The following is a 20,691-nucleotide window of genomic DNA, read 5'->3' on the forward strand; positions in this document are numbered from 1 at the left end:
TTAGCCTAGCCTTGCTTCTTCCACCCGCCTCCTTTAGCTGCTCCTCCCTGCCCTCTGTTCACCTCCCTTCTAAAGTTTGGGATTTTCCTGAAGAATTTGCACGCATTATTTGCTTTTACATTGATTCCTATAGGAAACATTGTTTCGTCTTACGAACTTTTCACCTTACGAACCTCCTCCTGGAACCAATTAAGTTCGTATCATGAGGTACCACTGTATTTAAAAAACTGGCCTGATGGGCATTAAGAGCTGTGTTGTGAAACAGGAGAGAGGTGGCTTTCTCTCTCTTAATACACTGAGTAACCTACTCTCTTGCAGCGCTATAATCAGCTGCTGTTCAGGCCGAGCCAAGTTTCCAAGCTGGGGATCTACTCAAAAGCCATGGAGTGAGCTGTTTGAAAGCCTTGGATTCTACTACTGCCAAAGCAGAATGGCCCTGCAAAATTGTGTCCATATTAGTCTAACGTGGCTAACAGAGGTAATCCACATCTTGTGACTGTTCAATGTTGTCTAGCAATACTTATGACCAAGCTCTAAAGTTCCAACAGTCACCCCGCCACTTGACTGCATGGAAAGTGCTTGGCAACTGGCCACCATTTACAGCAGTTCGCAAGTACCTTAGGGTCACACAATCGTGGGTTTTTTTTAATATTTTTTTTTAATTGGTTTATTTACTAAATTAACAACAAACCAAAAATACTTTAAAAAAACGTGCCCAACACCAATAAAAAACCCCACCACCATTTAGGGGGTTATATTATTTACAATAAGTTTCAATTTCTTCCTTAGCTCCGGTTTACATTTCTTTACATACAAAAAGTGATTGGAATTTATTTTTCACATTGTCGTCATAAATTCTACTTAAGATATAATTTTTCACCTTATTCCATCGTGCCATCAGCTTCTCCAATTTATTTTTATCAAAGTTATTTAATCTTATTTCCATAATTTCGAAGTGGATGTGGTCCACCATCTACCAGTACCAATTCTGGATTGTCCATTTATTGCTATCTTTCCACCCTAATACCACTACTGCTTGAGCGCTTTCCAAAGCTGCTGTTTTGATTTCTTTAAATTCTCGCAATTCCCCATATTTACCTAGTATTGCTAATTCTTTTGTAATTATCCAATTAATGTTTAGCATATTATTTATTTCATTCTGTACTTCCTTCCAAAATTTTTGAACTTCAACACATTCCCAGAAAAATTCCTTTAATTTGGCAACCATGCCAGCAATTTCCTTTCCCTTTCCTCTGGAAGTGTGCTAGTTTTACTGGCGTGAAATACCATTTATGTAAAATTTTCCTTCTCATCTCTCTAATTCTTGTATTCTTTATCTTATGTATGTTTTCTACTACTTCTTCCATCTCGCTTTCATTAATCCGTAATTCATTTTGCCGGTCACACAATCGTGTTTACGACAGTTTTGCTGAAAACCAGCATTTGCTTTGGTTTTCAGCAAAACCAGCTCATAGCGAACCAAGAATGGCTGGATTTATACAATAATTATATAAATCACAGCCAGAAAATGCTGCAAACGTTTGTACTATAGCTTTTTCTCCCCCTGACCTGCGGATCAAGAAGCAGGCAATCGGTTCACTGTTCTCATCAATGGCTCGGTGCAGCAATGTCTGTAAACAACCACTTGGTCCTGGGCCCCAGCACGTTGCATCACAGCCGTGCCTTACCTGCAAGCAAGAGATAAAGAGACTCACTTCATGCATGGAAATGTACGAGTAAAAAAAAAAGTGTTAAACATGGAGATGTGACTCTTGGAATAAAAAACAGACATCTTTATACCATAATCTGCCTTTCTTATGTGTATATACAGACAAAGAGTATGCATGCTGTTCAATCTGAAAAACTGCATTTATTTATTTGGTGTGTAATAAAATGTACTTTCCTGAACTTAGGCAGGAAAAAAAAAATCAAATGCACAAGTATAAAATAGATGGTACCTGGCTCAACAGTAGTAACTGTGAGATGGATCTAGGTGTCCTAATGGATCACCACTTAAGTACTGTGTTTTCCCGAAAATAAGACCCTGCCTTATTTTTTTTTTTGAGCCCTGAAATAAGCTCTTGGCCTTATTGCCATGCACTCAAAAGCCCAATTGGGCTTATTATCAGGGGGTGTCTTATTTTGGGGAAAACAGGGTAAGTGGAACCAACTTCAGCTGCCAAAAAAGCCAATACAATCAGGCTGCATCAACAGAGGGATAGTATCAAGATCACGAGAAATGATCATTATTACTTTATACCTCACTAGTGAGGCTACATTTAGAATACTGTGTACAGTTCTAGTCATGATGCAATAAAGATGCTGAGAGCCTAGATCGCATACAAAGAAAAGCAACCAAGATAACAGTCTGGTATGGTGAACAGGTGAGAGAGCTAGGTATGTCTAGACTATCGGAAGGGTTAGAGGGAACATGATAATGGTCTTCTAGTACAGTGTTTCCCAACCGTGGCAACTTGAAGATATCTGGACTTCAACTCCCAGAATTCCCCAGCCAGCATTCGCTGGCTGGGGAATTCTGGGAGTTGAAGTCCAAATATCTTCAAGTTGCCAAGGTTGGGAAACACTGTTCTAGTACATGAGAGGCTATCACAGAGAAGAGGGTATTGACTTATTCTCCGAAGGACAAGAGAAAAAGGGCTGGAAGCTTGTTAAAAAGAGATCCAACCTAGAAGTAAGGAGAAATTATCTGAAATGAGAAAAATTAAACAGTGGGATAGCCTGCCTCCCAGAGTTGTGCATGCTCCATTGTTGGAGGTTTTTCAAAATACTTAAGACTGTGACACTTACTCTTAACTTTTATCAATTCTATTCCCTCTTACCAGTGTTGAAGCAATATCTTCCAGGTTATTTTCAAGGGCCAGCCAGAGGGGAGGGTTCCCCTTCTCATCCGGCACAGACATGTCTGCTCCTCTCGTGCAGATTGCATCAACTACCAAGGGCAGTTGGTTTTTGATGGCTAGTTGAAGAGCTGTCTCTCCGTCTTGAGTCCTGCAATAAAGACAATGCCCAGTCTATTTCTTAGATTGTTACATCTGGCAGGGAATCTATCTATCTATCTATCTATCTATCTATCTATCTATCTATCTATCTATCTATCTATCTATCTATCTATCTATTAGATTTTTATGCTGCCCTTCTCCTTAGACTCAGGGCGGCTTACAACATGTTAGCAATAGCACTTTTTAACAGAGCTAGGCTATTGCCCCCACAATCCGGGTCCTCATTTTACCCACCTCGGAAGGATGGAGGGCTGAGTCAACCTTGAGCCGGTGATGAGATTTGAACCGCTGACCTTCAGATCTATAGTCAGCTTCAGTGGCCTGCAGTACAGTACTTTACCTACTGCGCCACCCCGAATCCTTACTACCTGATACCTGGTTAATGTAATCACCATTCCACCCCTTAATTGGCTTTCCTACTGGGATCACAAACAAGAGTTTATCAAAACATGAAGAACAACTGCAGTCTGTAGTGACACAGAAGTGGGAAATTGCTCCTAAGACAGGTTAGGAGCAAGGAGAAATCATATTAAATAACCCCTTAAATTAGATCTTATCCTTTTATTGGGAGGTAGCTCTCAAAACCTTTCAAATACCCTGTAAATATTTTGCTCTTCTGCCAAAGTTAATTACAGGAGGGAAGAAAGGGTGTGGTCCTATTACGCATGCAATGACTAAATTGAGCGGCATTACATAAAAGCAAACATCTCTTCAATGGGGATTTTACACTCTGATGAAGTCAGTAGAGGACTGACAAAAGCTTAGTAGATTTTTAGTAGTTTTAAATAAATTTTAAACGTTCAGGAGATTGTGATGGCTACTATCTCTTCATTTATAACTATACCTGGAACTCGCATTTTTAGGACAATTCTTAATATGTATGTATGTATGTAAATAAGTTGGAGAACTATTGTACATTTCCTGTTCCTGAAAATGAAAGGTCCATCTGCCCACACTAGCTGCTCTATAAAAAATGAGTTGTGCTCCAAGATTTCATACATGTTCCTGGGCCATCCACCTCCTGTTACTCCAGGCCTTTTCCACAGACAATGCCAGAGGTTAAAAATAGAGCTTTCTTCATGTAAAACAAGTGCTAACCCTAACCTTTAGTAATTCTTTATTTTATACTGAAATTCTAATTACATTTTTCGGTATCTCTTGCCAGAGCAGGAGACCTGGATCCCTGGTCCTGGCCTCTGGCTGTTTGTCTCTTAGCATGTAAGAACAAATTCTCAATAATGCAAACATTCCTACAATTTTCAATGGGAGACAAAAGAAACAGCAAATCCATTCCACTACCATAATATACCTAATTACATTTTTTAAAAAAACAATTCTGTCAAAAAGCTGCCTCTACCTGCTTCTTATTACCTGACACTGATATCAGCTTGATGCTCTAGGAGGAACAAGGCACCCTTGCTATCCTGTCTCTGTATCGCCATGTGTAGCAGAGTCTGTCCATCTGACATCGTGTCATTGATGGAGGCTCCAGAGCCCAGGAGTTGAGCTGCGATTGTATGCATACCTGATGAGAAAAAAAGACAAGGAATTCATTTATGGTATTTTTAATCTTGTTCCTTTCTTCTAAGGATCTCAGGACAGGCACAGGATTTAGGTTGCACATGCCAAAAAATCCCATCCGCTGCCACCACTGTCAGTCTGCAAAACCAAAAAGGTTGGGGCCCCCTACTTTAGCTGCTCCTAAAAGCTGCCACTAAATTTTAATTTTTAAGGTGGGGAGTATGTATAAAATCACGAACTATATTTAATTGAAATTTTAATAGAAACATAGAAGACTGACAGCAGAAAAAGACCTCATGGTCCATCTAGTCTGCCCTTATACTATTTCCTGTATTTTATCTTACAATGGATATATGTTTATCCCAGGCATGTTCAAATTCAGTTACTGTGGATTTACCAACCACGTCTGCTGGAAGTTTGTTCCAAGGATCCACTACTCTTTCAGTGAAACAGTATTTTCTCACGTTGCTTTTGATCTTTCCCCCAACTAACTTCAGATTGTGTCCCCTTGTTCTTGTGTTCACTTTCCTATTAAAAACACTTCCCTCCTGAACCTTATTTAACCCTTTAACATATTTAAATGACATTTAAATGAAACCAAAAAATTTTCTGTCCTGGCAAGCCTCCTTTTTTTGGCCCTGACCACATCGGCTTTTTAGGATGTACACTCTGCCCACAAGTGCCTTGGCTTGCAAAAACTAACAGTTTCAGGGAACACACTAGTAAACATGTGCTGCTGAGCCACCACTTGTAAAGAATAAAGGGAGGGTATGAAATAACTAAACCTCCACTGCATTTAAAAACAGGATTCAAAAGTATCAGGCTGGATAGTGCTTTAAACTCCCATTAACTTCAACTGAGAAAGAAAAGGTTATATCCTTAATTTCTAAAATAAATGCTTTCTTTTATTTTCCAAAATAAAACCTCCTCAATCTATTGTACCATGCTTATTTTGATCCTTACCTGTCCACAACGCTAATCCCAGCACAGTTTGATCTCTAGAGTCCTTGAGACTGAAGTCTGGAATGATTTGCAAGTTGTTGGTCGCATGGAGAGCGTTAGCTAAAAAAACCCAAAAAATAAAAATCAGATCTCTTTAAACATGCTAATTAAACATTCTAAAGTGTGTTGTGGGTAGAATTTCCAAAACCCTTAGCCATAACCTATAGCCCTTGCTCAACCTGGAATCCTCCGGATATACTAGTCTTTAATTTTCACAATCTATTATTCAAGCATCATAAAAGTCATCATGATTGAGAATTCGGAGTTTTGCAGTCCCAATCTGTTCTGCCTGACTGGCTCAGGCAATGCGTAATAGTCCAAGGAAAAGAAATCAAACACACATGTGCTCTGCTAATTAACAAACTTATATTAAATAAACCAAAAGGGTTACTCAAAACAGTTCTTAGTGTCCAAAAACAATGATAGTGCAAGGCTTACTTCAGTCGCATACAAAAACCCAGGAAAAAACAAACAAAGACAACCTGGAATGAGCAAAGACGTTTCAGGAGTCCTTTTGAATCTTTGAAGCAAACAGCAAGTCCCAGAGTTTCCACTTCCCACTTGTCTGAAAAAGCTGGGTTGAAAACTCCAACGGCACGGAACAGAAACTTCAGAGCAGGAACCACAAAATAACATAAACAGCCACAGTTTGCCTTGGGCCGTTGTTCCCTTTTATACCTTTAGCCCTCATTAAGGGAACCACACCCAGCCCTCAGTATAAGAACCACACCCAGCCCAGGTGCTCCTATAATGACTTGTAATACTCCTTAAAGCGATCCCTTCTTTGCATAGCTCTTCGGCTATGCAGATCAATATTGATCTGCAGAAGAATCCAGAGAAGAAAGACTATCTGAGGGACTGTATGTCAAATCCCCTGATCTGTCTGCTGACTCCTGCGTACCAGTGGCCTCGTCCTCCTGGCTGTCTGCCACATCTTCCTGGCTGTCTGCCACATCTTCCTGGCTGTCAGCCAGGCTTTCGCATTCAGTGTGTGCCGCGTCTCCCATCTGTGGGAGCAACGGCTGGCCCAGGCCCAAACACAACACAATCTATCTGTTTGGAGCCAGGCTGAGAAAAGCTAAAGAAGTTCCTTTTGCTTTAAATGATCAGCTTGAGGCATCCTTCCTTTTGAAGGGTAGCTTCCGTTTTATATTCACAGCTTGGAATTCTAGAACTTATAGGTGGTCCTTGACTTGCAAATACAATTGGAACCAGAATTTCCATTTCTAAACAAGGGGTGGTGAGATCAACCATATGGTTCATTTAAGAACTGCTTAGCTGTGGCATAAAACTGGGCATGTCTCACTTAACAGCCATCTTCCTTAGCAACAGAGATCCTCATCCCAATTACAGTCATAAGTAGAGTACTACCTCTGTGATCTTTTCTCTTCACAAAAAGGTATTGAAAATACTCTCTCTGCCATAAAGGTTGTTCACCTCTGCTATAAATTCTTCGAGATCTTGAAGGGCCCCCAAAGTCTCTAAAAGAGAATCTTTGGGGGCCCTCCAGAGAGAAGTATAAATTCCCAGTCTCCAGTCTTAGAAACATAGAAACATAGAAGTCTGACGGCAGAAAAAGACCTCATGGTCCATCTAGTCTGCCCTTATACTATTTTCTGTATTTTATCTTAGGATGGATATATGTTTATCCCAGGCATGTTTAAATTCAGTTACTGTGGATTTATCTACCACGTCTGCTGGAAGTTTGTTCCAAGGATCTACTACTTTTTCAGTAAAATAATATTTTCTCATGTTGCTTTTGATCTTTCCCCCAACTAACCTCCGATTGTGTCCCCTTGTTCTTGTGTTCACTTTCCTATTAAAAATACTTCCCTCCTGGACCTTATTTAACCCTTTAATATATTTAAATGTTTCGATCATGTCCCCCCTTTTCCTTCTGTCCTCCAGACTATACAGATTGAGTTCATTAAGTCTTTCCTGATACGATTTATGCTTAAGACCTTCCACCATTCTTGTAGCCCGTCTTTGGACCCGTTCAATTTTGTCAATATCTTTTTGTAGGTGAGATCTCCAGAACTGAACACAGTATTCCAAATGTGGTCTCACCAGCATTCTATATAGCGGGATCATAATCTCCCTCTTCCTGCTTGTTATACCTCTAGCTATGCAGCCAAGCATCCTACTTGCTTTCCCTACCGCCTGACTGCACTGTTCACCCATTTTGAGACTGTCAGAAATCACTACCCCTAAATCCTTTTCTTCTGAAGTATTTGCTAACACAGAACCACCAATACAATACTCAGATTGAGGATTCCTTTTCCCCAAGTGCATTATTTTACATTTGGAAACATTAAACTGCAGTTTCCATTGCTTTGACCATTTATCTAGTAAAGCTAAATCATTTACCATATTACAGACGCCTCCAGGAATATCAACCCTATTGCACACTAGAGTCATCAGCAAATAGGCAAACCTTCCCTACCAAACCTTCCCCTATGTCACTCACAAACATATTAAAAAGAATAGGACCCAGAACAGACCCTTGTGGCACACCGCTTGTAACCTGACTTTGCTCAGAATACTCGCCATTAACAATAACTCTCTGATGTCTACGCTTCAGCCAGCTGCAAATCCATTGAACTATCCAGGGATTAAGTCCAATCTTCACTAATTTATCTATCAGCTCTTTATGTGGAACCGTATCAAAGGCTTTGCTGAACTCTAGGTAGGCAATATCCACGGCACCACCTTCAAGAAGACTTGGGATAGAAGACTTCCAAGGCCACAGGTTCGCCATCACTGGTATAGGGTTTCCTGCTTCAGCAGGGGTTTGGGCTAGAAGACCTCCAAGGTCCCTTCAAAGAAGTGGGTTAACCTCTTCCAGGTGATCCTTTTGTCCTACTCCTTGGTCTTACTCATTCTATTCTGATGCGTTCTAGTGAGCAACTCCTTATCTAAAGTTCACTGAACATCTTACCTTTCTGCTCCAGTATGACCGATACCACATCTGGATGGTTATAGGCTATTGCCATATGAAGAGGAGTTTGCAAACTAACACTATCCGCAGTGCCAGGCATGACAGTCCCCTTTGGGGCAGGTGCTGCTTTGTCCGTCTGGATATTTGGGTTAGCTCCTTGTTGCAGCAACTCAGCTGTGAGATTGGCTAGGCCGTGCTGGCAGGCTGTGTGCAGCGATGTTTCACCCTTGAAAAGAAGTAGTGGTAGAGAAATGAAAGGCATCTGCTGGGAGAATTTGGGGGGGGGGGGGGGGAGGCTCATGAAAAAGACATTCCAGAGCTAAGCAGCCCAGACGTTAAGTGCCACGTGCTGACATGAACTTAGCTATCATCAATCCATGAATTGCTTCTGAAGGCAGATATGAGTTCAACTGATTGTATGGTCTTCTATATCACTCTCCCCAATCTCCTCCAAAAAATCTCCAAAACCTGCCATACTGGGCTTCATACCAGAGAAAGAGAATAACCGTTATAATCGTATGTATGTATGTATGTATGTATGTATGTATGTATGTATGTATTGAGATTTATAGGCCGTCCAACTCCTTATGGACTCTGGGCGGCAAGCAACAATATAAAACAAAATAAAAACAATTCTAAAACCCTTAATATTAAAACATTCACATCCATTCAGCCAGGACAAGATGGGATTGTTCACCGGCTCCAGGCCTGCTGTCAAAGCCAAGTTTTCACAGCCTTTCGGAAGGCCAGGAGGGTGGGGATTGTGAGAGCAATCATGGGCTTCCCTCCTCGCCTTTCGTAAGCTCCTTAAAACCCACCTCTGTCGTCAGGCATGGGAGAATTGAGATATTCCTTTCCCCCTAGGCCTATACAATTTATGCATGGTATGTTTGTGTGTATGTTTGGTTTTTAATAAGGGAGGGTTTTTTAATTATTTTAAATATTAGATTTGTCATATGCTGTTTTATTATTGTTGTTAGCCGCCCTGAATCTACGGAGAGGGGCGGCATACAAATCTAATAAATAAATAAAAAATAAATAAATAAATAAATAATAAATAAATATGGTTTTATAATACATGTGATTTTAGTAATGTTTTTATTGGTTTTTTATTTATATTGTATCTATACTTGTTGGCTGCTCAGAGTCCGTCTGGTGTGAGCGGCATATAAATGTAATAAATAAATAAATAAATTTCCCCGGGATCAAGGATTATTATTATTATTATTATTATTATTATTATTATTATTATTATTATTATTATTAATTAGATTTGTATGCCATCCCTCTCCGAAGAGTCGGGGCGGCTTACAACAACAAAACAGTACAAATCCAATAATTAAAACAATTTAAAACCCTTAATATAAAAAACAATCATACATCTCATACAAACCATACATAAAATGAAAACGGCCCAGGGGAATCTATTTCCCCATGCCTGACGACAGAGATGGGTTTTAAGGAGTTTATAAAAGGCAAGGAGGGTGGGGGCAATCCTAATCTCCGGGGGGAGTTGATTCCAGAGGGTTGGGGCTGCTACAGAGAAGGCTCTTCCCCTGGGTCCCGCCAGAAGACATTGTTTTGTCGACAGGACCCAGAGAAGGCCAACTCTGTGGGACCTAACCGGTCGCTGGGATTCGTGCAGCAGAAGGCGGTCCCGAAGATATTCTGGTCCGATGCCATGAAGGGCTTTATAGATCATAACCAACACTTTGAATTGTGACCGGAAACTGATCAGCAACCAATGCAGACTGCGGAGTGTTGGTGTAACATGGGCAAACCTGGGGAAGCCCATGATTGCTCTCACAGCTGCATTCTGCACGATCTGAAGTTTCCAAACACTCATGGATGGAATCTCACAGAGAGCGCCTCGGATTTCCTGAGGTCCTTGGTACAGCCTAGTTAGGTCTTAAGAGCTCTTCGTACATACATCCAGCGTATAGATTAGATTTATTGGATTTATATGCCACCCCTCTCCGCAAACTCGGGGCGGCTCACAACAATAATAAAAACAGTACATAGTAACAAATCCAATGCCCAGCAATCTAATTACAATTTTAAGTTAAAAAATTCATAAAACAATCCCAATATATATAAAAACAGGCACACAGTCAATCAATCAATCAAACGGCAAAACAACATGGGCAAGGGGGAGATGTTTTAGTTCCCCCATGCCTGACGACAGAGGTGGGTTTTAAGGAGTTTACGAAAGGCAAGGAGGGTGGGGGCAATCCTAATCTCAGGGGGGAGCTGGCTCCAGAGGGTCGGAGCCCCCACAGAGAAGGCTCTTCCCCTGGGTCCCACCAGACGACATTGTTTAGTCGATGGGACCCGAAGAAGGCCGACTCTGTGGGACCTAACCGGTCGCTGGGATTCGTGCGGCAGGAGGCGGTCCTGAAGATATTCTGGTCCGGTGCCATGAAGGGTTTTATAGGTAATAACCAACACTTTGAATTGTGACCGGAAACTGATCGGCAGCCAATGCAGACTGCGGAGTGTTGGAGTAATATGGGCATACTTAGAGAAGCCCATGACTGCTCTTGAAGCTGCATTCTGCACGACCTTAAGTTTCTGAACACTTTTCAAAGGTAGCCCCATGTAGAGAGCATTACAGTAGTCGAGCCTCGAGGTGATGAGGGCATGAGTGACTGTGAGTAATGACTCCCGGTCCAAATAGGGCCGCAACTGGCGCACCAGGCGACCCTGGGCAAACGCCCCCCTCGCCACAGCTGAAAGGTGTTTCTCTAATGTGAGCTGTGGATCGAGGAGGACACCCAAGTTGCGGACCCTCTCTGAGGGGGTCAATAATCCCCCCCCGGGTAATGGACGGACAGATAGAATTGTCCTTGGGAGGCAAAACCCACAGCCACTCCGTCTTGTCTGGGTTGAGTTTGAGTTTGTATGCCAATGTTGTTTGGAAGGGTGGGTTGGATGGGCACAGAAGGAAGGAAGGATGAGTTCCTGTGATCGATGGAACCACAATCACAATCATTTGCATTCAATATTCCTTTCTCCAGACCTACCCATTTATTCCTGTGATTGACTGTGGCCCCATGTGTGGCTAGGAAGAGTGCTGCAGCTTCGTTTTCGGCCCCCGCAGCTCTCTGTAACAAGCAGCTTCCTAAAAGCAACCGCCAACAGAGAAAATTAGAGAGAGCAGTAAGTACAAATTCAACCAGCCCTCCCACCTAAGCCTCACTCTTTAATTTCTTGCCAGCCTCACCCTCTCTCACCTGTCACTGTATCTGGAGCATCAGTATTGCTCCCTCGTTGGATGAGTCTAGCGGCAAAGCTGTTCTCATCAAAGGAATTGCCGTTCAGCACAGGGGCATCCTCAAAGGGGTTGACAGATGGGTCAGAAGACATGGTAATATATTGAGCTGCAAGCCATAGGGCGGTACTTCCTTCGTGGTCCTTCAGTTCCAGATCAAGTCTAAGAAGAAGCACAAAGTCTTATTTTCCATTTCCAACAATCGAGTTATCGAAGCGTGGAACTCATTGCCGGACTCAATTGTGGCAACCCCTAACCCCCAACATTTCTCCCTTAGACTCTCCACGATTGATCTCTCCAGGTTCCTAAGAGGTCAGTAAGGGGCGTACATAAGCGCACTGGTGTGCCTAACGTCCCCTGTCCAATTGTCTTTCCTTTCTCTCACTTATCATATATATTCTCTTTCTTTCATATATCCTCTCCTCTAAGTTCACTTTACCCTTATATATATTACTACATGTCTATTTTTCTTCCTATGTATTTGTGTATTGGACAAATGAATAAATAAATAAATAAATAAATTGTGCTGGAGAGATGGCCTTTGTTCCAACATAGTGAGAATCAGGACTGTCCAGAACTATTGGGGGAATGTTTGTCCCCGAATCTCACTTACCACTCCCTACTTACTAGGCTACTTGCTTTTCAATGGCTACATTTTGAATTTTTTGCCTTCCTCAAAAATTACAATAAATGTTTAATTTTTTTAAAAAATATCTTTATTACTTATTTACATTTAAAACAACAAAAAGAAAACATAAACACACAGAGAGGAAAAAAAGCTGAAGATATACAAACAAACAACATAACATAATAAAGCATACTGCTTTATAGTATAATTTACAGTGGTATCAGAAATGTTTACATTTTTTAACGCAAAATTACTGACTTATAAGATTAACTGTTACAGTGGTACCTCTACTTACGAACTTAATTCGTTCCGTGACCAGGTTCTTAAGTAGAAAAGTTTGTAAGAAGAAATTTTTCCCATAGGAATCAATGTAAAAGCAAATAATAGAATATAATTCTATTGGCCAAGTGTGATTGGACACGTAAGGAATTTGTCTTGGTGCTCTCAGCGTACATAAAAGAAAAAGATACATTTGTCAATGTACAACACTTAATGTGTGTGATTGGGGAAACCACAGGGAGTGGGAGGCCCTGTTTCCTTCCAGGAGATTCCTAGAGAGGCCCCATGGAGGCTTCTCCCTGCCCTTTCCGGCCCTGTTTCCTCCCAGGAGATCTCTAGAGAGGTCCCACATTTTCCAGCCCTGTTTCCTCCCAGGAGATTCCTAGAGGCCCCACAGAGGCTTCTTCCTGCCTTTTCCAGTTACAATTTTGGAGGCTCAGGTTTGTAAGTGGAAAATGGTTCTTGAGAAGAGGCAAACAAATCTCGAACACCCGGTTCTTATCTAGAAAAGTTCGTAAGTAGAGGTGTTTGTAGGTAGAGGTATCATTGTATTACGATTTCTGATAAATGCAAGTAATTCTTCCAGGCTGTAACCTAATGTGACAACTGGTTCCTAACGACATTATTTAAAATAGCAGTCTAAGAGATGAACCTTCCTCAACTTATCCATATTTTGTTGGCTTCCACAAACTTACTGTTTGCACTGCAGCAGCTGACTGAATACTTGATCGTTTCTCACAAGAATAGATGAGTGCAATGGAGTTCTAAGGACGGAAGGAAGGAAAAGTTATTTCAAATGCAAGGTCATTGGTTGCCGATCAGTTTCCGGTCACAATTCAAAGTGTTGGTTATGACCTACAAAGCCCTTCATGGCACCGGACCAGAATATCTCCGGGACCGCCTTCTGCCGCACGAATCCCAGCGACCAGTTAGGTCTCACAGAGTTGGCCTTCTCCGGGTCCCGTCAACTAAACAATGTTGTTTGGCGGGACCCAGGAGAAGAGCCTTCTCTGTGGCGGCCCCGACCCTTTGGAACCAACTCCCCCCAGATATCAGAGTTGCCCCCACCCTCCTTTTATTATTATTATTATTATTATTTGGATTTGTATGCCGCCCCTCTCCGAAGACTCGGGGCGGCTCACAACAAATAGTACAAATCATAAATAATCCAATCAATTAAAATATTAAAGCTTTAAAAACCCCATGTACTAACAGACACACACACAATCATACCATATATAAATTAAACATGCCCAGGGGGAGATATTTCAATTCCCCCATGCCTGACGGCAAAGGTGGGTTTTAAGGAGTTTACGGAAGGCAGGAAGAGTAGGGGCAGTTCTAATCTCCGGGGGGAGTTGGTTCCAGAGGGCCGGTGCCACCACAGAGAAGGCTCTTCCCCTGGGGCCCGCCAACCGACATTGTTTAGTTGACGGGACCCGGAGAAGGCCCACTCTGTGGGACCTAATCGGTCGCTGGGATTCGTGCGGCAGGAGGCGGTCTCGGAGATATTCTGGTCCAATGCCATGAAGGGCTTTAAAGGTCATAACCAACACTTTGAATTGTGACCGGAAACTGATCGGCAGCCAATGCAGACTGCGGAGTGATGGTGAAACATGGGCATACCTAGGTAAGCCCATGACTGCTCTCGCAGCTGCATTCTGCACGATCTGAAGTTTCCGAACACTTTTCAGAGGTAGCCCCATGTAGAGAGCATTACAGTAATCGAACCTCGAGGTGATGAGGGCATGAGTGACTGTGAGCAATGAGTCCCGGTCCAGATAGGGCCGCAACTGGTGCACCAGGCGAACGCCCCCCTCGCCACAGCTGAGAGATGTTGTTCTAATGTGAGCTGTGGATCGAGGAGGACGCCCAAGTTGCGGACCCTCTCTGAGGGGGTCAATAATTCCCCCCCCAGGGTAATGGACTGACAGATGGAATTGTCCTTGGGAGGCAAAACCCACAGCCACTCCGTCTTATCCGGGTTGAGTTTGAGTCTGTTGACACCCATCCAGGCCCCAACAGCCTCCAGGCACCGGCACATCACTTCCACCGCTTCGTTGACTGGGCATGGGGTGGAGATGTAAAGCTGGGTATCATCTGCATATTGATGATACCTCACCCCATGTCCTTGGATGATCTCGCCCAGCGGTTTCATGTAGATGTTAAATAGCAGGGGGGAGAGGACCGACCCCTGAGGCACCCCACAAGGGAGAGACCTAGGAGTCGACCTCTGACCCCCCACTAACACCAACTGCGACCGGCCAGAGAGGTAGGAGGAGAACCACTGGAGAACAGTGCCTCCCACCCCCAACCCCTCCAGCCGGTGCAGAAGGATACCATGGTCGATGGTATCGAAAGCCGCTGAGAGGTCAAGGAGCACCAGGACAGAAGATAAACCCCTGTCCCGGGCCCGCCAGAGATCATCCATCAACGCAACCAAAGCGGTTTCCGTGCTGTAACCGGGCCTGAAACCCGACTGTTGGGGACCTAGATAATCGGCTTCTTCCAAGGACCGCTGGAGCTGGAGTGCCACCACCTTCTCAACAACCTTCCCCATAAAGGGAAGGTTGGAGACTGGACGATAGTTATTAAGGACAGCTGGGTCCAGGGAGGGCTTCTTGAGGAGGGGGCGCACGAGCGCTTCTTTATAGAGTGATGGAAAAACTCCCCTCCCCAAAGAAGCGTTGGTAATCTCCTGGGCCCAGCTCCGTGTCACCTCCCTGCTGGCCGAAACCAACCAGGAGGGACACGGATCCAGTAAACAGGTGGCGGAACTCACAGCTCCAATGGCCTTGTCCACTTCATCAGGTGTCCTTGCCTTTCGTAAGCTCCTTAAAACCCACCTCTGTCGTCAGGCATGGGGGAATTGAGACTTTCCCTTTCCCCTAGGCTTATAAAATTTATGCATGGTATGTCTGTATGTATGATTGGTTTCTTAAATTGGGGTTTTTAAATTAACTTAAATATTAGATTTGTTTATATTGTCTTATTATTGTTGTTAGCCGCCCCGAGTCTACGGAGAGGGGCGGCATACAAATCTGATAAATAAATAAAAAAAACCCAACTGTTTGCAGAGAATCTTAACACATCAACCTCATGAGTAACGGTCGCGCATACAAAAACAACAGGCTACCCAATAGTCACCTTCCTTGGCTGTCTTGCATGTTGGGATTGGCTCCTGCCTTTAGGAGGGACTCCGCAATCTGCGCCATCTCCGACATTACTTCTGGTTTGTGCTTCTTGGAGTTGTAGGATGCCACAAGATGCAGGGGCGTCTCTTGATCTCCCACTGTTGCGGCATTCACCCGGGCACCATTTTTAATCAGGAAATTAGCAGCAAATTTATCTCCTGTTGAGTAGGAGGAAAATAACAACGAATATCTCAACATGTGAAGTAAAACTCACTGTCTCTGCCCATCTTTCCCTCACGTTCAGAACCAAGCCCTGAAAGTAATTAATTGCCTCAAAATCTAGTAATTCAGCAGTTTCTCTTTCTGATCGCTCAGATCAAGAATTCCATGGTTCAGAAGAACTTTCTGCAAACTAAGAAATTAGCAAGGCACAGATAGTTTAATTTGCTAATAAAGGAAAGCTCTTCCATATGACTCATAGTAAATATATATACTGTATATTCCCATATATTGTTGTGAGCCGCCCCGAGTCTGCGGAGAGGGGCGGCATACAAATCAAATAAATAAATAAATGAATGAATGAATGAATAAACAAACAAACAAACATAACCTAGTGAGAGATAAAAGAAGTTACAAAAAAAGAGTAAATTATCTTGACTACTGGAATTCCTTTGAAGCAGATCTTTTAGATAGAAAGGGAGATTATACTTTAGGTTACTTAAATTATACTGTACTTTAGGCTTCTTAGAACTATGTCCTGGGTGCCACATTACATCACGGTAGACTATCCAACATTTCAGTGACCAGGATCTGCCTTCAATAGCATTGTTTGTATGTGTTATATATCTATACTAAGCTTATATTAAGGATTTTACTTCATATTTTTGAAAATATTGCCAATTTTCAACAATCAATATTATTAAAATATGAGAGTGGTTGAAGAGATTTGAAAATTTACCCCTACAGTAAGCCATAGTTTTTCAACCATGATTTATTGACTATTATACAAGTGACTGGGTTCTTACATTGAACCAAGGACAATGAGCTACCTTATAGTTTATCCATAACCCAGTCTATATGTTAACTTTCCAGTAAAGGCAGATTAACTCAGCAAGAGTCTGATTATCGTTTTTTTAAAAAAAAGTTTGTTTGTTTGTTTATATTTCTATGCCGCCCAACTCCCCAGGGACTCAGTTTTATGATCATGATGCCAGCTCTACCTACTATAAACGCTGAAAGAGACAGAAATCACACACAGAGAGAAAGAGGAACTGCTGAATGTATCAATGAATCCATTATTAACTTGCTTCCCTTTTGGCAACTACTTTTTTCTAGACTTAGGCAGTGGGACAGCATGGATAAAATAGCAGCATTATGCAAGGTAAGACTGACAGTAGAGGGCACAAACGAACCAACAAAAGACAATTCCCCTGTGTTTGTGTATATACTGTTTCTTCTGTCCCTTATAGCTTTCTCAGCCTGCCAAAGGGAGAATCTTTCACACTGGCAGAACACCAGAGCGATGCGTAAAGCATGGGCAAACTCTCAAAAACAGGCTTTCCTAAAGATTTTAATGAAGTCAGGCTAGGAAAATCTGGACCAGAGATGTCTTAGATGGAGACAGCTGGGAGCCAGGAACAGCAGCAGAATAATATTTTAAAGGGGGGGAGAGAGAGAGAAAAGGATCTCTGCAAGTTTTCAATTTTCACTCATCCACAGCTTAACGAACAAGTAGTATGTAAAGCAACCACTAGAAATGGCTATCCAGAATAAGACATTTGGGGAGGGCGGAGGGCATATTTCTGCCATGAATCAGGTACAGTTTGTGCAAGTTCTCCAAACAGCAAAAGTCCTTGGCTTGGCCAAGACAACACTGGAGAAAATAGAGCAAGAGAACAGCACGTAGACAATCAGGACGTGAGATGTACCGAGTTCCCAAGCAAACCCTCACCTTCTTTCTCTTGGGGTCCTGCCCATAACTGGAAACGGAGATTCCCTTTCATTTAAGCAGGAAGGACAAAACGGTTGAACTAATAGGTTTATCACTGTGAAAAATAAAGTGGGAACAAGATTCCTTTGCTCTTCCCTCCACTGACTGCATTCAAGAACTGAAAAACAAATTATGCCCCGAGTCTTCGGAGAAGGGCAGCATACAAGTCTAATTAATAATAATAATAATAATAATAATAATAATAATAATAATAATAATAATAATAATAATAAAAATCCAGTCTGTATCCTAGTCTTTCATTTCAGCGTGGCCAAAATGGCTGCCACCCATTGATATTTTAGAGCCACAAAGGGATCCAATGGACTTCAACCGGACAGCGGAAGCTGCTTCGGGAACCTCAGTGTAGTAAGAAAAAAATCTCGTCCCAGCAGTCAGTGGAGGGAAGAACAAAGGGATCTTATACCCAGTTCCACAATTTCAAACTCCAGCACTGATACCACAGCCAAAATATTGACAAAATTGAACGTGTCCAAAGACGGGCTACAAGAATGGTGGAAGGTCTTAAGCATAAAACGTATCAGGAAAGACTTAATGAACTCAATCTGTATAGTCTAGAGGACAGAAGGAAAAGGGGGGACATGATCGAAACATTTAAATATGTTAAAGGGTTAAATAAGGTTCAGGAGGGAAGTGTTTTTAACAGGAAAGTGAACACAAGAACAAGGGGACACAATCTGAAGTTAGTTGGGGGAAAGATCAAAAGCAACGTGAGAAAATATTATTTCACTGAAAGAGTAGTAGATCCTTGGAACAAACTTCCAGCAGACGTGGTTGGTAAATCCAGAGTAACTGAATTTAAACATGCCTGGGATAAACATATATCCATTGTAAGATAAAATACAGGAAATAGTATAAGGGCAGACTAAATGGACCATGAGGTCTTTTTCTGCCGTCAGTCTTCTATGTTTCTACTACTACTACTACTACTACTACTACTACTACTAATAATAATAATAATAATAATAATGAAAATTCAGTCTAGCCTCTGTATCCCAGTCCTTCATTTCAGCATGGCCAAAATGGCTGCTGCCCATTGTTATTTAGAGCCACAAAGGGATCCAATGGACTTCCACCGGACAGCGGAAGCTGCTTCAGGAACCTCAGTGTAGTAAGAAAAAAGGCCCGTCCCTGCAGTCAGTGGAGGGAAGAGCAAAGGGATCTTATACCCAGTTCCACAATTTCAAACTCCAGCACTGATACCGCAGCCAAAATCTTAACCCTCTGATGAGGAGCACAAACTCCAGTGAACTACTAAGCCAAAATGAAACAACACTCAATGCGGGCTACATTTGATACGTATGCATGCTCCTAACGGGCAAGCATTTTGTACTATACATTAAATAGAGAAGGGCAATTTTCTTACCAAAGAAGGTAAATGTATGTGTTCCAGGATAATGTTTGCAGGATCCAATCTGAGCCAGTCAACGAGACTAAAGGTTTATTCTTCCAAAGTTTTGGTGTGGAGGGCTGGTTATAACCGCATTTTTCGGTGTATAAGACGCACCTTTTTCCTTTCTAAAAGGAGCTGATAATTTGGGTGCGTCTTACACTCTGAATGTAGTCCCCCCCCCCCCACCAACTAGCTGCTAATGATCTTCCCAGCTCTTACCTTGCAGGCTCTTTCATTGCTTCTCTCTGCAAAGAATGTTTTCCAAGCCCTAAGTCTTTGCAGGGTTTTTTAATTGCTCTAACCTGCTCTGAGTAAGTTTCTTTCCAGCCCTAACCAGGTGCTAACAATGTTCCTAGCTCTTACTGGTTTGCAAGCTCTTTCATTGTTACATTCTGTGAAGAATGTTTTCCAAACCCTGTCTTTGACTTTTTTTTTTCATTCTCTATTTGCTCCAAATGTTTCTTTCCTAACCAGGTGCTAACAATGTTCCCAGCTTTTACCAGCTTGCAAGCTCTTTCATTGGTACTCTCTGCCAAGAATGTATTCCAAACCCTGTCTTTTTAGGGGTTTTTTCCATTGCTTTACTTGCTTCAGATATTTCTTTCCAGCCCTAACCAGGTGCTATGAATGTACCCATTGTTACTCTTTGTGAAGAATGTTTTCCAAGCCCTAAATCTTTGCAGGATTTGTTTCATTACTCTAACTTGCTCTGAGTAAGTTTCTTTCCTAACCCTTCCCAGCTTTTACCGGCTTGCAAATTCTTTCATTGTTACTCTCTCAGAATAAAAAAATAAATTAAGCCCTTAACCAGAAGATAAAACAATGTGCTGATGCTGATCTGACTAAGGAGGCTAGCTAGATGAATACCTGGTAAGCAGATTCTTTTCCCTATTTTCCTCCCCCAAAACTAACCTGCATCTTATATTCCAGTGTGTCTTATACTCTGAAAAATACGCAAGTCACTGATTATTGTTTCTTTGTTTTGTTGTGCCATAAGCACCTGATAGGCTGGTAGTAAATTAGCCCTCCTATTGATTGACATGAGGCCCATTTCCCAGGCTTCAATCATTTTTCTGACTGTTTTTATCTCTTACTTGGCCAACAATCATACCCTGTTTCCCCGATAGTAAGACACCCACGATTGTAAGACGTATCGGGGGTTTCAGGGGGGTCGGCTAATATAAGCCGTACCCCGAAAGTAAGACATATGTCTTACTTTCGGGGAAACACGGGGGGTATTGCCGCCTCCCTCTCATCTAGCTGCGCGCCGCCTCCTGCCCACGTCCGCACCGTCCCCCTCTCCATACGTCGCCGCGCCGTCCCCTGCACTTGTCAGGGCACGTCCCTACTCCAAAGAACCCCCCCCCGCCCGTCACAGAAGGTAAAATGCATATACAGTACACTAAAAAAACACATTTTACACAGTTTTTTTAGCTGTCAGTGCCCCTTTAACAATATAAGACATACCCTGAAAGTAAGACATAGTGGGGCTTTTGG

The 20,691-nt window shown here is 42.4% G+C and overlaps 1 protein-coding gene across 3 annotated transcripts in view; it reads right to left on the bottom strand.

Annotated features, from left to right (window-relative positions):
* ANKFY1 (ankyrin repeat and FYVE domain containing 1) overlaps positions 1 to 20,691 on the bottom strand; it is a 79,916-nt gene that overhangs the window by 23,695 nt on the left and 35,530 nt on the right. For all 3 annotated transcript variants that reach the window (XM_070735210.1, XM_070735208.1, XM_070735209.1), the window contains exons 8-16: positions 15,807 to 16,011; positions 13,355 to 13,423; positions 11,715 to 11,914; positions 11,505 to 11,602; positions 8,482 to 8,707; positions 5,505 to 5,603; positions 4,392 to 4,545; positions 2,841 to 3,009; positions 1,570 to 1,688 (exon numbers count right to left, since the gene is read on the bottom strand). In XM_070735210.1, the coding sequence (XP_070591311.1) occupies positions 1,570 to 1,688; positions 2,841 to 3,009; positions 4,392 to 4,545; positions 5,505 to 5,603; positions 8,482 to 8,707; positions 11,505 to 11,602; positions 11,715 to 11,914; positions 13,355 to 13,423; positions 15,807 to 16,011 (1,339 nt within the window). The remainder of the gene's footprint in view (positions 1 to 1,569; positions 1,689 to 2,840; positions 3,010 to 4,391; positions 4,546 to 5,504; positions 5,604 to 8,481; positions 8,708 to 11,504; positions 11,603 to 11,714; positions 11,915 to 13,354; positions 13,424 to 15,806; positions 16,012 to 20,691) is intronic.

The sequence above is a fragment of the Erythrolamprus reginae genome, chromosome 1 (assembly GCF_031021105.1).
Source record: "Erythrolamprus reginae isolate rEryReg1 chromosome 1, rEryReg1.hap1, whole genome shotgun sequence".
NCBI classification, from domain to species: Eukaryota; Metazoa; Chordata; class Lepidosauria; order Squamata; family Dipsadidae; genus Erythrolamprus; species Erythrolamprus reginae.